Raw genomic sequence first — 16798 nt, 5'->3', positions numbered from 1 at the left:
ACAGGGTCGCACACCGCCAGTCTGACCCTCTTGGGGCCCAGAAACAGAGGAATTTGCTCTTGTGACAATTGGGGTACCGCTGGACTCCGGAGAGCCAGCGGCAAAACGGTAACCGTCTGAAGAGCTTATTCCCCCATCAGGGTGGACATCGCTAGGCCGATCACGCAGGCCGCAACGCTTGTGTCCCGGAGAGCCAAGTCAGTTGCGGTGCGGAGCTCACTGGTGAGCAAACGGCCTAGATTACCCTCGTGCATGTCCATGAGTGCTTTGGCCTGGTAGACCTGAAGCAACGCCAAGGCATGCAAAGAGGAAGCGGCTTGCCCACAGGCTCTGTACACTCTGTCCGTAAGAACAGACGAGCGCTCACAGGCCTGAGAGGGGAAACGAGGATCTCCTGTCCAGGACGCAGCGGCCGCCGGGCACAGGTGTGCCGCGACAGACCTCTCCACTGGAGGAATGGCCTCGTAGCGCTTCACTGCTCCTCCATCAAGGGTAGCTCTCCAGGCCGCTTCTGGCAGTAAAAGGTGCCATCCACGACCTAGTAAGCTCTCCATGCAATTCAAGAAAGAAGGGCACTGGGACGGCGGGCTGAGAACCAGCACGGCCCGCCCCGAGATACCAATCATCCAACCGAGACTGAACGGGACACGGTGGAGGGTTCCACTCGAGCCCGACAGCCTCGGCGGCCTGTTTGAGCATAGCTGACAACTGAGGATCTGGCTCGGGCAACGTTACACTCCCCGAAGGGGATAACACAGCCGAGTCGTCATCTCCAAAGGTCAGCTCACCCACTGATGCTGAGAACGGCGTCCTGTCCCCTGGGGGAGCCTCGAGTGAGACATCTGGTCGGTCCATTACAGAGGGACCAGTGCTCTCAACGGTGGGCTCCACCAGTATCAGTGTGACGGAGGAGTGAGGAGCCCACAGGGAATAGTTACCGGGCAGAAACTCCAACACTGTTCTCCGATCACCCATTCCACACGGCTCCCTCGGGTTGGGCGTGGTAATGGGGACTGCACCATCACGGACAAAGGATGGTGCGGATCTCAACACCGAGACAGTCATATTCCCGCAATGTAAACATGAACCGTCCACAAAAGCTGCCTCACTGAGAACCCAAACACGTGATGCAGCAATTGTGACCGTCAGAAGGGAACAGGGAACGACCACATCCAGAAACGCACGGGTGGAATGACATCTTGAAAAAGACGCAAATGCACCCATGTTGCTCTTTCAGGAAGTGAGAAACCTCTCACCAGTGCCGGAGCACACAGGGGAATGGTCGCTGCAACACTGATTATGGATTATGGTTGCTGCAACAAAATTAAAGGGTGATCGGGCCTTTTCTGTGGCTGGGCCCAAGCTTTGGAATGCTCTCCCTTATCATGTGAGGTCTGCTCCTTCATTGGACATTTTTAAATCTACTCTGAAAACACATTTTTATTCTTTAGCTTTTGGAAACTTGTAATTGTTGTTTTTTAAAGTGTAGTCCTGCTATGCACTATGTACAGCACTTTGGATCAATTTGTATTGTGTTAAAAGTGCTTTATAAATAAAGGTTGTTGTTGTTGTTCACAGGGGAGAAACTAGTTGACAAGAGTTTAAAGAGGGCGCTTTAATTTTAAAAATGTAACTGTAGGTCGTAATACGCTGCATGTACAAACGACATATGGGCTCGTTTTTCGGAGGAGGACAGTTTATTCAAAACATGTTTGATCAACCGTTGCATGTGTTTAGCACTGCAAAAGTTTAACTGTTAAGATGTAAAAAAAAAATTAATAACCTAAATGTTTATTTTTTAAATATATTTATTATTATTATTATTATTATAGAGAGATACAGTGCAGAGGCGGATGTAGGCTAATTCACACATGCATCTCTCTCTCTCTCTCTCTCTCTCTCTCTCTCTCTCTCTTTCTTGATAATTAATTCAAATAAATGCTATAATTTCAAATAGGGCAGAATGCTGGATCTAAAAAGCCATAACTGACGAAAATAACCGTCAATTTGAACTACAGTCAAATTTTGCACTGCAAACGTCATTGACGGCTTTTAACTTGTGAGTTGCCAATGCTGGCAAATGACCATGGTAGGCTAAATGATTGTTGAAACAAGTTGGTGAACAAATCTGGTATGTTTTTCTTTCTCTATAGTTGAATTGAAAGGGTTAACATACATGTACTGGTACCAGAGTAATAGTCTCGAGGTTGTGGGAAGTGAGCACTGGCTTTCATTGTGTGTCAGTGGACTGTTATATATATGCATGCATGTATAGGAGCCAGTCTCATGCAAACTACTAACATCTGACCTTTCCTTTGGTAATCTGGAAAGGCTACAGGACGGTTCTAAAGACTCAAGCAGAAATGGAATGAGCGTTTTTAGTATTGGCTGTACAACAAATAGTATTTTAATGCATTAATTATGTCTCTTAATGCATTGTATGGTCTCATGAATACTTGTATAATACATTATATACTTATCTATTCATTACAAGATAAATGTATTAAAAAACATGACAAACCACTATTTTCAGATGTAAGGAATCTGCAAATACTACAGTGCATTTTAACTTTAGTTACAATGTTTTATGAAAATAAATAATGCATTTTAACTTGCATTATTAATACCTTTATAATGCATTACACATCAAGTGTAACTGATTCAACTTTTAAATTGGATTTAAAAAAATGTATTAGTAAATGTTAAAAGTAACATTAAATAAGATTACTAAAATAAAAGATTTCATAATGCAGTTAACTAACATTAACAAATGGAGCCTTATTGCAAAGTGTTACCGATAAATCCAGCATAACCTAAATCTTATCATAGATTTAATATAGAGTTGTTGAATCTGGTATTTCAGGTAATCAGCTCAGATTGCGAGTTAATACCTGCAAACAAACAGTCATACTTGTTCTGGTTTATCTGCATCTCATGCTAAATGTGTCAATATATTAAAAACAGTTACAGACACGCACTGTTTGGTTATTGCAGTTTCTTAGAAAAATGTTGTGATAGTTTGTACCGAAGGCGTTTCCGTCTCCTATAGGCTAAACGTATAGGCGTATCTCACGTCTATAATAAGAAACAGCTGTAAAGAACAAATTCCCCAGGTCTCTTTATATGGGGTAAACCTATAAAGTGTCCTGCTGTGATTTTCACAGTTAAGGATGAAAGTACCATTCATTTAAAACTCACAATAATTGCACTATTAACTTCATAATTACTGCATAAATCTCAAACTGGAGAGCAAAAACAACAGTCCAAATGCTTTTGCAGCTGATAGAGTTGATAGTGTGTGTTTAAATGTGTGTGTTTGTTGTGCATGTGAGTAACTGAGGGGTTTACACTGTAAACATTGTGTTTTCAATGTAAAATGCTGACATTGTTCCCTGTTCCAGGTTCCAGAACGGCCCAGAGAGAGAGAGAGAGAGAGAGAGAAACAGCAGCTCTTTGTGTTTTATCCCTGTTTGTTTGTTTTGCTGTGATCATTTTTTCCTTCTAATTATTGGTGGCTCTTTTCCACCTTTGACTACACAGGGAACATGTTTAAAGACTTATTTTATTTTTTTGAAAGAGCTTAATAAGCGTGATTGTAAAGACATTTATAATGTTACACAAGACTATTATTTCAAATAAATGCTGTTCTTTTGAACATTCTTTTCATCAAAATATTTTTGTATTTTGAATAATGTAACACAAAGTAAAGTTAGGACATACAAATGAAGAATAAATATTTTACTACTTGCACTATTTCTAGGTGATTAATTAAATGTAATTCATGTAAATGAGTGTCTTTGATCATGTGACTCTGCTCAGAAGGCTCAGATATTCTTCTATTGACGCTCAAGATGCTTTGGAACATCCCAGAATATGCTGGAGAACCTGATCATCACATTTTTTTGCAAAAGAAAGAAAAGATTTTCAATAGTAGTCTCTAACATTTGGACCCCACTGTAGTTTATAGCTACATATCTTTTTCTGCTGAATCTAATGAAACCCATCGAATCCAGATGAGCCTTCCTTAACATGTAGGGGTGTGTGTGTGTGTGTGTGTGTGTGTGTGTGTGTGTGTGTGTGTGTGTGTGTGTGTGTGTGTGTGTGTAGCCTCCGGTTAAGAAAGTAGCACACCCCCTTACAAACCTCTGTGCCAACTGTTGAATAACAAAGCTGTTAAATGAGAAGAGGCCCTAAACGCAACATTGTGTGCATGTGTGTGTGTCTGTGTATCTCTCTCTGTGTGTGTGTGTGTGTGTGTGTGTGTGTGTGTGTGTGTGTGTGTGTGTGTGTGTGTGTGTGTGTGTGTGTGTGTGTGTGTGTGTGTGTGTGTGTGTGTGTCTGTGTCTGTGTCTGTGTGTGTGTACTGAAAAGTGAGAACTGAATGGAAGACATTGAGATTTATATGTGTGTGCTGAGTATCCGGTACGGCACAGACATACAAGTGTATTAGAGCTTTGTGTATGTGTATTAAAAGGGTGTGTGTGATATAAAAGGGTATGTGCTCATTTAGATGTGTGTGTTACGTACTATATTTTGAAGTGAATTCTGGTGCGTGTGTGTGTGTGTGTGTGTGTGTGTGTGTGTGTGTGTGTGTGTGTGTGTGTGTGTGTGTGTGTGTGTGTGTGTGTGTGTGTGTTTGTGTGTAAGGGGCGTGTGTGTTTATGTAACGGGGGGCTGCGCTATATAAGAGCGTGTCGGGGGACTCTGCTCAGAATTCACCCCTCGAGGCCCAGATTCCCACACACACTCCAGACTGAGCTCTGCCGTAGCCATGCCAACCACCGTACTGGGATTGCTGGGAGTTTTGCTCTGTGCCGTTGCTGTTACTTCTGAGGTCGCACCACAGACAGACTTCGACATCAAGGGGGTAAGACTGCAAGACGGTGATGAGAGGAGGAATCTATCTATAACATATGTAATCCAGAGTTGTGATGATACAGGGACATATTTACAGACCAGAATATCCTTAACCCTCTGGTGCTCTTCGCGTGTCAGCCAAAAATGACAGAATTTTTTTATTTTAATTCAATGAAATTAATGTACTATATTTTAGTTCGATAATGTTTTTTTATTTAATATTTTGTATTTTGGGGGGATTTAATGGTACTAAATTATATTTACGCTGTATTTATTATCCATTTATTCACTTTTTGAGCATAGACCTGAAAATTTAATTTCCAACAAACTGTAGTAAATCTTGAATGCTTTAGACCACAGACTTAAGTTTGATCTATTTTCAAAGACGACACATGGCAGATTATTGCTGAAGTGAAAAAAAGTTCTAAAAAGTGAACTTAAAAAAAGTTACAGAATTTTACGTTTATTGTTATGACATTTTTTATATGAGATATATTTTGCAAAACTGTGAGAAAATCATATATTCTAAAACTGAGAAAATCAAAGCCATAAATCTAAAGTTGTTTTCAAAATTTGAGCTTGATATCTCAAAAAATGAGCTTTCAGTAAGATTGTGTTTGGCTGCAATACCAAAAGTATCCACTTGATTAAATTCGTCTCCCATTAATTTCCAATGCGCTCATTTTTGACCACAAGGAACACAAGTGTGACTACTTTTTCAGGACCATTTATACTGTTCAAATCATGTCCATGGTTTTTTTGCCACATAGCCAGAAGTGCCAAAACCTTTACCAACTTTTGTACCATTCCGATGGAAAAAAAAAAACCTAAAGAAAACAAATGTACAATTTTTCAGTCAAAAATGACAGAAGAGCACCAGAGGGGAAATGTTGTTGATGTGTGTTTGCTTCATATAGGTGGCTGGGAAATGGTACCTGATCGGTTTTGCCACCAATGCAGAGTGGTTTGTCAGCCGTAAGGCGCACATGAAGATGGGCGTCGCCATGCTGACACCAACTGATGAAGGAGATCTGGAGATGGCTTATTCCAGTCTCAAGTAAGACGAACTAATCACTAAAAATAAGAAACTTTGAATAAAACTTTCCCATGATTGCACATACCAAGATTTTACCCATTTGTCCTGTCTTTCCAGATCTGATGGCCAATGCTGGAAGATGAACCATCTCGCTCAGAAGTCTGATGTTCCTGGAATATTCAGCTTCCGCAGTGACCGTAAGGAAGAAATGATAGACATGAAATACAGTGTAGTGGTTTATACAGGACTCAAATGAGAAATTATATTTCTTCCACAGGCTGGGAGACTGATAATCACATGGTTATTGTTGATGTGAAGTACGATGAGTTTGCTTTGATCCACACTGTGAAGACCAAGGCCGGCTCCTCCACAGTGCTCGACAAACTCTACGGTAACAGCACCAGCATCAACACACCTTCACATTAACTTGAACTTGTTGCAGGCTATGAATTCAGATTGGTTCACTTGATGTTTGCACTTGGTCTGGTTCAGCTTTGTTTTGCATGGAATCAACTCTAGGGCTTTTCACACTGTGTGTAACCTCGGGTTATCGCTGTTCTGAACCCCGCTTTGAAACCTTGGGTAAAAGTTTGTTTGCACCAATTTTTGCCCGGAGTTTATGAAACCCCAGGTTCCGTTTCGAGAGGTCTCTTGTATTGCGTAAGGCTAGCTTACTCTATGGGAAAACTCCTTTTCTCGAGAATATTTAAGTAAAATTTTTAAACGCAGTGCAGTTGCACAGCAGACACCAGCTGAGCGTCTAGCGCGGTCATTGGCTGTGCTGCGGCAACTGCACGAACCTATGGCGAAGCGGCTCAGATGCGCGAACCAATCAGGCCGCTTCGCCCTTATAGCTTTATAAGCCCTCATTCAGCCATAGAAATCAGATTTAATCTCCTTCAGCGAACTCTCCACTTCGCTGACCTCCGGAACTAGAAGCCTCTTCGTAGCCGTCGAAAAGCCTTCAGCGGGACAAGACACCTGCCTTGCAGTTCTGAGGACGCCGGTATCCATTTTCCTGGACGCCGCTTCAGCCTTGAGTCATACGCCTCGTGCAGAGGCCCTCGCCTGCACTCGCCAAGGGCGGCTGCCCTGAGTGCGACTAGATGACGAGATAGCTTTTCAGCGGAATGAGCGACCTGCGTGAGAGTATGCCGCTCATCCCCTCACGCCCGCGGCTAGCTCTATCTACGTCAAGAGAGCTACCCCGCCCCGTTTCGTGAATCATGCAGAGTCCTCTCGAGCTCTCTGCATGACCCAGATGGTCCCTATGAGTGAGTTTTCATGACGCTGAGAGACACTGAAACTAAGTCACTCACATCGGCTGTTCTCGGGTGAGAACATGCCGCTCTCTTCTCTGCTCGCGCTAACTGTCTTACGTCATTCCCCCCCTGTGGCTCAGTGGTGGAATCTAAGGCTTTCGTGCCAGAGACCCGTATTCGAATCCCGGCTATGGCAGCAGGTGAAATTTATATGAACATTTTAAAGTCCGTTTTGCCGTCATGTAAGAACTGTCAACATGACTCAGATGGACACAATGAATGCATTTTCATGCGTGAGATCCAGTCAAGCTGAAATTGCATTCACTTTACAGTCACAACGGCTGTTCTCACTAACGAGGACATGCTGCTCTCTTCACTACGCTCGTGGCCAGTTTCCTTACGTACAGAAGGCGACCCCGCCCCTCGCGGGGTTAGAGTATTAATGAGCGTTCAAAAACAGGTGAGCCCACACCAGCCCCGCCCCCGCGTGACTCACATTCTACAGAGAGACTTTTTTCTCCTGTGCTTATTCACCAAAGCAGACGAGCCCACGTCAGCCCGCCCCAGCGTGACTCATTCTCTTTGGCAGCGTCCGAAGACGGGGATTTGTCAGGCTCAACTTTTGACCCCGCCCCCCATCTAAGCCCAGCATAAGTGCGATTGGACGAAGCATGGCCAGCTTAAAGAAGGCGCCACCTCCTCAGCAGGTAAAGTCAGCGCCTCCGTTCTCCCAGCCCCGCCCACCGGCTGAGGTCCGTCACCGCTCTGTTCCTGTGAAGTGTCAGCAGTTCCCAGAGCGACAGGGACCCCGACCCAAGACTGCGTTGGACCCCAAGCCTCGAAAACCTTCCTAGCCATGGCGAAAGGGAGGAAAGAGAGAGTTTGAGTCCCGCCGAGGCCGGACCAACCTCCAAAAAGCTTCTCACACATTTCCCAGTCCCCTCTTTAGTTCAGGTGGCTGGAAATGTCAATATTGCCGCAAACGAGCCTGTTATAAAACATGCAAACCTGCAAGCAAACGCCGTTTTTACGCCGACACAAATAAAGCACGAAAAGAGCTCTTTTCTGTCTGTTTTCTCTCCGGCTCGTGCTGGAGGTGTAATAAATGTAGGTCATGTGCCCAAAGTATGCACCCTTGCACACAAGAACTGTTCCCACAGTATCAAGTTACCCTCCAGCTCACGCTGGGAGTGTAATAATTTTAGGTTGTGTGCCCACTATGAAGTACGCACCCCTACGCATAAACACTGTTCCCACAGTATCAGTTGCTCCTCCAGCCCACGCTGGAGATGTAATGAATGTAGGTGTGTGCCCACTATAAAGTACGCACCCCTGTGCATAAGCACTGTTCGCACAGTATTACAAACACAAAGCAGCTGGGCAGCCGGGTCCCTATTACAGAGCGGCCCGTCCCCAGACATCATTCAACCCCTAGCTATTAGGGCCAAGGCCTGGGAGTCCATCCCCGGAATATCAAGATTCGCCCAGGGGATTGGTTTTTCTCAGTGGGTCTGAAGGATGCTTATTTTCACATCCAGATAACGCCCCATCACAGGCCATTCTTGAGATTCGCCTTCGAGGGGCAGGCTTATCAATACGCGGTACTACCGTTCCGCCTATCTCTAGCACCCCGTACATTTACAAAGTGCATGGACGCAGCGCTCACCCCCCTGAGACAGCGGGGAGTGCGAGTGTTAAACTACCTCGACAATTGGCTGGTTATAGCCCAATCGGAAGCGCAATTGATAACTCACAGATCCTGGCTCCTCAGCCATCTAGAATGCCTAGGTCTCAGAAACAATGCTTCCAAAAGCACACTATCTCCCAGCCAGAATATTTCTTTCCTGGGAACAGTGATAGACTCGAGAGATACGAATGAGAGCACGCCTTACTTTCAGAGTAGGCGCTTGCGCGCCTCTCAAGAGATTTCAGAGGATGATGGGTCTCATGGCCTCAGCATCATCAGTACTCCAGCTGGGGCTACTGTACATGCGTCCTCTCCAGCGCTGGGTAAAACCCTGTGTACCGACTCACACGTGGCGATCTGGCCACTTACGAATCAGAGCGAACCACAGCTGTATGAAAGCCCTTGCTTCCTGGAAGGTAGCCGGCTGATACCAGTCCGGCGTGAGTATGGGCGTGATTTCAGAGAAAAAAATGATCTCGACAGACGCCTCCAACCTAGGTTGGGGGGCCCTTTACGAGGGCAGGCCCATCTCCGGCCTATGGTCAAACCCGGAGAGGCGCCTACACATAAACTGTCTAGAGATGAGAGCTGTCGCACTATCGCTGCAAGCTTTTCTCCCATACCTATAAGGCCACCACGTCTTGGTCCGGACGGACTACATGTCTGTGATGTCCTATATAAATCGCCAAGGTGGACTCAGGTCAAACAACCTGCACACCATGGCTAAAAACCTCATTATATGGGCTGAGCCAGGGTGCGGATATGCTATCTAGAGACAAAGTACAACTTTTTACTTTCGCAGACAGTTCAGCTTATATCAAGCATCTTCGGCGAGGCAGAGGTCAACCTCTTCGCCTCAGAAGACAACACTCACGGCCGAACTTTTTTCTCGAAGAGTAAAGACACGCTAGCCCACGACTGACCAAGCCGCCCACTGTATGTATTTCCTCCGGTCACGATGCTACCTCAGGTCATCAAACAGATCAGGGAGAGCAAGTGTGCTGTGCTCTTAATAGCTCTCTGGAAGACCCAGTTATGGTTCTCCGAGTTGGCGCAACTGCTGCAAACAGCTCCATGGCCGATACAGCTGAGGAGAGACCTCCTCACACAGGCGAACGGGAAGATCTGGCATCCCCGTCCCGACTTGTGGTCCCTTCATGTATGACCCCTCAACGGGTATCCGGGTGTCTCCCGAAAAGGGTGCTAAAAACCATCACTGAAGTGAAAGTGCCTTCAACTAGGCGTCTTTACGCTCAAAAGTGGGTGGTATTCTCCGGCTGGTGCGCAGCACAGAGAACATGCATTGCCAGTGCAGATCGCGTGCCAATTAATGACACTGAAAACGCAAATATGCAAATGAGGACGTTAACCCAGGGTTTAGGATTGTACAGAGTGAAACGTCACCATATTAATACCCATGATTAATTGTTAACACTGGGTAAATTATGAGCAGTGTGAAATGTGAAGCAAGATAGATAACCCTGTTTACACCTGGTTTACAATGACCCATGGTTAACTGGGTCAAGATGAAAAGCACTTCTGATAGGCCTCTGGTATAAATGCATTTTTGAGCTGTTTTAACTGAAAGCAACTTGCACTGACAGATCTTAAAATATGTCTGTGCCATTGTTTTGTCTCAAGAAGCACACCGTGTTTATAAAAGCTACTTAAATGTCCTAATAGAACTAAAGCCTAATCCTGGCTTAATTAAAGCCCTGTCTGTGAAACCAAACCGGGCCATTATGAGATAAAAGGCGTTGTAACTCAAGTGATGTACAGTAAAAATGCATTTCCTGAGCCATACCCATTGTGCCCTTGAGCAACACACTTGCAGTAAACATGCAATCCAAACTGACTCTTTTAACTTCCTCGTTCCTTTACTGTTAATTAGTCATTTTATTATTTCATCAATCTAGTAAAAGTGAAATAACTTGTTCAACTCTGAAATTACTTTCTGGTAACACTTTAAAATAATGTTCCATCATAATGTCACAAGTTTGTCCTGTCTTGTTTTGCACTTGGGTGTTTGTTGTGTTGGGCCATGTGCTCGTGTTCATTGTTAGCCCCGCCCTTCTTATCTTGTTATTGGTTTAATTAATTCCACCTGTTGTCATCGTTACCTTCTTTTGTTTGCCTCCCTATTTAGTCTCCTTGTGTCTGTTGTACTGTGCTGTTACGTTGTCTAATGTTCTTGTGTTTTGTTCCCAGTGTTTTGATCTGTTTAAGTTTTGTTCTAGTGTTTTCCCCCACGTGGGAGTTTTGTTTGTACCTTTTTGCTTGTTTTGTTAATTAAAGTCTTATCTTGTTTTGCTGCATTTGAGTCCTCGTTTATGTTTCTTGACCGTATCGTGACACATAATGCATTAACTAACAATGAGCTTATTTCTTATCTTTGTTAACATTTAGTTAAACTGTTCTTTTTTGTTAGTTCATGTTAGCTCAAGTTATCAGGTAAAACTTGATTTTATTAATGTATTAGTAAGTACTGAAATTAACATGAACTAAGACTAATAAATTCTTTAGAAGTATGTCTCATTGTTAGTTCATGTTAACTAATGCTAACCAATGGAACCTTATTGTAAAATGTTTCTTGTTGAACATCTTATTCCTCTCTGAAACATCATGTTACGGAACTAAATGGATTATAAATGCCGTTTCTAATCTATCTTAAATTTCAGCCTGGAATGTGTACTGTAAAAAAACATAAGTTCAAATAATTAAATTATTTACTAAGGTTTGCATTGATTCTGGTTTTAGTCGGAATTGTTTTTGTGACATTTCGATGTGTTTGTACTGTTTTTTGTAGGCCGAACACCCGACCTGAGCCAGGATGTCTTGGACAAGTTCACTGCCTTTTCTTTGGAGCAAGGCATTCTGCCGGAGAACATCGCCCTCCTGCCTAAAAATGGTAAAACATTGTGTCTATAGTAAGCAAATAGCTGATGAATAACCTCTTCAGACCTGACCTGTCCATCTTTTCTCTCTAGACGAGTGCCCTTAATGTGCTGATTTGAAGATCCTCTCTGAATCCTGATTCCTGACTGAATCATGACTGTAGTGAAACATTTAATGTGCCCTCTAGTGATACACTCTCATAGCAGTCCCTTTATCCCTCTTAATGTTCTTTTCATCATTTACTATCATTTCTTCATGAGTTTTTTGACCAATAAAATCTTTTTTGAATCTCTGTTATATGGCTTTTTTTATAGATCATGAGACTAACATACACTCTTAAATATAAATGTATTGGCATTGATGGTTCCATAAAGAATCTTAAACATCTATGGAACCTTTCCATTCCACAAAAGATATTTAAAGTGGAATAAAGTTTTCAGATTATTAAAATGTTCTTCACAGAAAAAAATGGAAAGCCTGTGGAAAAATTTAAGAATATTCACAAAAAGGTTCTTTGGTGGATCCAATGGTTCTTCTATGTAATCATTGCAAAAAAAAAAAAATTGAGTATGTGATTCTGATTACTTTCACTATATATATATATATATATATACCTTGCTGCCTTAAACATACATGTTGATTGTACTTAAACATTTAAATATATTCAACTTAGATTAAATACTTAATTTAATTACATTAAACTGACTAAAATAATCTGTTTAACTGAGATTAAAATAATCAATTATATTTTGAATCTATTCGGACCATTAAGTTTTGCCTTGTGAGACTGAAAATAATTTTTACTCATATTTGTTATTTCTTTTATAATAACAAATATGTATAACAGTAGTGAAAATGTAAATATACTTGTAAACAAAGTACAAGTAATCAAAGCAACCAAAATACTTGTATTGCAGTAAATATATATATATATATATATATATATATATATATATATATATATATATATATATATATTATATATATATATATATATATATATATTTTTTTTTTTTTTTTTTTTTTACAGTAATGAAAACACTATTTCTACATGAACGGCCGGGTGCTATTTTTAATTCTTATTTAATTCCTATGATTACAACTCATTTTTCAGTGATGATATCATTACTGCAATCTAAAAAAAAACGTACTGAAATACAATGATACAAAGTAAGTAAGCAAAACAAACATGATAAGCGACCGTCAGGGACGGACTGGGGCTAAAAAACAGCCCTGGACTTTCTCCCAAATAGGCCCATCATCCGGCCATTCGCCTCTAGCCGTGTGCGACAGACGCTAGCCAGGATGTCCTGATACTATAATACCACAATACTGTATAGCCTATCAGACAAGGTATTCACAGCAAGTAACATCTCAAAACCAATGATGATTATTGGGGTTGTGTTTATTAATGAAGCCTCAGCCTTCAAATAAAAACAAAAAATGTACAATGCCATAAAATACAAATAATGAAATGTCACTGGCTACAGAAACCCCAAATTACACAAACTTGTAATTATAAAACATATAGTTACTATACCAGGGGTCTCCAACCTTTTTGTGTGCGAGGGCTAGCCTACCTCAAGGGATAAAATAATCTAGAAGGAATTTTTATTTGTTATACTCCAATATTTATTATACATATAACATGGTGAAGCTTTTTTACTTTTCACCATCATATGGGAAATAATAAAATATCTTGATATTCTGGTTCAGACTTACAAGCATTAAAAAAACAAAACAAAAAAAAAAACAATTCCTGAAAAATTATGAAAATATTTATTGAATTTTTTGTTTATTTTCTATAAACCTATTGTATGTGTTATCAAACACAGAAGCCCAAACATTTAGTATAAATATAAATGAAAAAAATAAAATAAAAATAAAAATAAACTGCCATAACTTCTAAACAAAACATTACTGCATTAGGCCTACATTTAATACATTTATACATGACTATATTATTATAACAGCATTTTAAATATGAATACAGGCACATTTCTGCCAAAAAAATTTGTTTTACTAAAGTTAATTCATAAGTTTCGGTGTGAAATGTCTTCTAGCTGGTTTGTTTTCGGAACAATGTTTCGCCTGTTTTTTTTGTTTTTTGGTTTTTTTTGCGTCAATATGTTGAGAAAATCAGCGCTGTTTCATCTGGCTTTTTACAAGCTTAAATCACATAGTCATTTGTGGGTTTATAATAGAGATAGAGAATTCTGCGCTGAATTTAAATGCTTCTCAGTGGATCGCGCAGCTCTGTGTAGGAGTAGGGTCTGCCTGCAGAGCCGGAGGCTGCATTTTCAGGACCCCACTTTTAGGACCGCATTTCTAGGACCCTAGGTTTTTAGTGACAGCGCCACCTACCGAATTAGAGGACCAGCGAAGATGGATGACAATCAGAGTGTGAGTATCAAATGCGAATAAATTTTTACAATTGCGATGCATTTAATTGGAAAGTTAACGTAGCAAACGTGATGGTGATTTGCTAAAAAAATAGTCTTGAATGCATAGCCATAGTATTTAGCCTCTAATGCTTGAAAATGAATTGTTAGCACGTTCATTTAACGGAACTGTTGCGTGATAATCCTGTGTTGACTTATTGACAGCACAATAAAACTGTAGCATGTTCGTTCTGAAAGCTTGTTAATTACTCATTGTTCTTCCATTTTAATTCAGTTAAAATAATCTTAATGTTTTCACTGTCACGTGCTCACAGTCAGCCTGTTTAGCGTTACCCACAATACATGTTATGTGTAGTATGCGTCTACATGCGTCTCTTCATTTTGACATTGTTTTATAATGTGTGCTTTAAATATTATATACATATGTAAATGTGTGTATATATGTGTGTGTGTATATATATATATATATATATATATATATAGTCAGAAAAAAAGTCGTGTCAATGTTATTTCTATTCAGATTTCTCAATTGAGATGGGCTTTATTGACATGAGTGTTTTTTTCAAATCTTTGAACAGTATGCAATAATAGTATTATGAACATTAATTGATATATGTGCACTGTTTGGTAACTAAGAAAAAAAAATTAAAGAGTAGAACATGTTCAACTAAATGTTCCTTATTAAATTCACTTCTCTTTCTCTCTCTCTCTCTTAGGTGTCAGTGATGATGTTGTCCATGAAGTTCTGTTTGTGGTCCACATCATGAACAAATTTGTTTTTGTGTGTTCAGGTTCAGTTATTATTTTGTAAAATATTTTGTGTGTGCAAGTTCAGTTATTATATATTATTTTGTAAAATATTTTGTGTGTGCAAGTTCAGTTGTTATATATTATTTTGTAAAATATTTAGTGTGTTCAAGTTGAGGTGTGATATATTATTTTGTAAAATATACACAATCTACCCCCAGAGTCATTGTCTTCCCTCTATACTTGAAAATGTGGTCGATCTAGTGACTGAAAAGACTATAACATGATTCCTTGTTTATTTTACTTGAGTTATTATATTATGCTAGACCCAATAATTTCTCAACATTCCTAGGAACCAGGTTTAATTGCAATAAATAAAGTAGTATTTGGGTGTAATAAAACTGTAAAACTCTAATGTAGTTAAAACTGGGTGGGTGGAAATACTGCCTGGCACAACTAGGGTCCTGGAAATGCGTTCCTGAGACTGCGGTTCTCCGAGTCGGTAGCTGGCGCTGTCACAAAAAACTAGGGTCCTAGAAATGCGGTCCTAGAAGTGGGGTCCTGAAAATGCAGCCTCCGGCTCATATTGGCTGTGTAGGCCTATCTAATGTTCGCGTGATCGAGATCAGCCCGCACAGCTGCTTTGTCCGCGATCGCTGTTTTTTGGGCCGAGCTAATGCGCTGCTCAGATCAAACAAGTTTTGTTCCGCTTTTTGAGCGTTTTCCATTTGATGTTTCTCATACCCAACGCAAATGACAGCGTAAATCAAAGAAAGTTGGGTAATTTTGTAGAGGCAAAAGTTCAAATTGAAACGTTTAGTTGAAAAGGTCGCAAAATTATACCATTTATTCTAAGTCTGGAACTCCGACGGCAAGTTGGGGCTATTTATAGAATGTGTTTAGCGGGCAACTCACAGGCACCACGTTGGAGACCACTGCTATTCAATATAATGTAAGCAAATTTAAAAGTGCAGCCTTATAAAACTAACCTTCTGTCAGTGGCTAGAGGCCGACTCTTCTTCCTCAGTTGTTGTTTTTTACATGTAGCATATAAGTGATCATATTAGTGCCCCTGCTGTTGGCTGTTCATATTGCTTTATTAGACTTTTTTTTTTTTTTTTTTTTGTGCCGACGGCCCTCGGTTGGACGGCCGTTCTGGACTTTTCCAGAACGCACAGATTGTCAGTCCGTCCCTGGCGACCGTTTGCTGGCATTTTTGTTGTTTACTTGAATAATTAAAATCCAAGCATCGATGTTTTACCACAGGTTTACAATAAAAAGTGATACATTGATATTAATGAATTAATTTATGTCAAAATTGCACATTAGTCACACAGAAATAAATTACCGTTAGGTCTACTTCACAAAAGAAAGAGGACACACTTACTCATTCAGTCGCGTCTGTTTCTGTTTATTTGGTAGCCTTACAGGACATATTACATCACTTTTAAAAAGAATGATAATTTCTACAAATATGTGCCACCAAACAAACGATTGTGCATCCAGGGGACTTACTTGGGAAAAGCTCATGAAAAACATGATTTGGATCCAATGTCCTTCTTTTCTCAAAGAACCAGAGAACAAATGCACTGAGACAAATCATGACCTATCAACAAAAGTGGATGACAGTGAGGTTAAACACTTAGCCTCAGTGAATCTTGTGTGTGCAGTGGATGGCACAGATGCTGTGAACAATTTGATCAATTATTACTCCGATTGGTACAAATGTGGCAGGGATCCTTCGTTTCAAGGACATGATTATACAGCGCAGAAATAAAAAAACAGCCAAAGACAAAAAAGTTCAGAGATGTGACACAAAATCCACAGCAGAAAACTGCAAAGCTCTAACACTGCAAGACTTAACAAGGGCTGAACATGAAATCATCAAATTCAGTCAAAGTCAAGGATTCAA

General features: G+C 40.7%; 1 protein-coding gene across 1 annotated transcript; it reads left to right on the top strand.

Moving 5' to 3' along the window:
• Nucleotides 1-4741: 4741 nt before the first annotated feature.
• On the top strand, nt 4742-11980 carry LOC308691780 (lipocalin). Its single transcript, XM_081367336.1, has 6 exons — nt 4742-4867; nt 5775-5914; nt 6011-6090; nt 6171-6284; nt 11649-11750; nt 11830-11980. Exons 1-6 carry the CDS (start codon nt 4772-4774, stop codon nt 11841-11843), a joined length of 546 nt encoding a protein of 181 aa, XP_081223462.1. The 5' UTR covers nt 4742-4771; the 3' UTR covers nt 11844-11980.
• The last annotated feature ends 4818 nt before the right edge of the window (nt 11981-16798 follow it).

Source organism: Scardinius erythrophthalmus (genome assembly GCF_964197995.2).
Source record: "Scardinius erythrophthalmus genome assembly, chromosome: 5".
Lineage (NCBI taxonomy): Eukaryota > Metazoa > Chordata > Actinopteri > Cypriniformes > Leuciscidae > Scardinius > Scardinius erythrophthalmus.
This window is presented reverse-complemented; position numbering and strand designations above follow the sequence as displayed.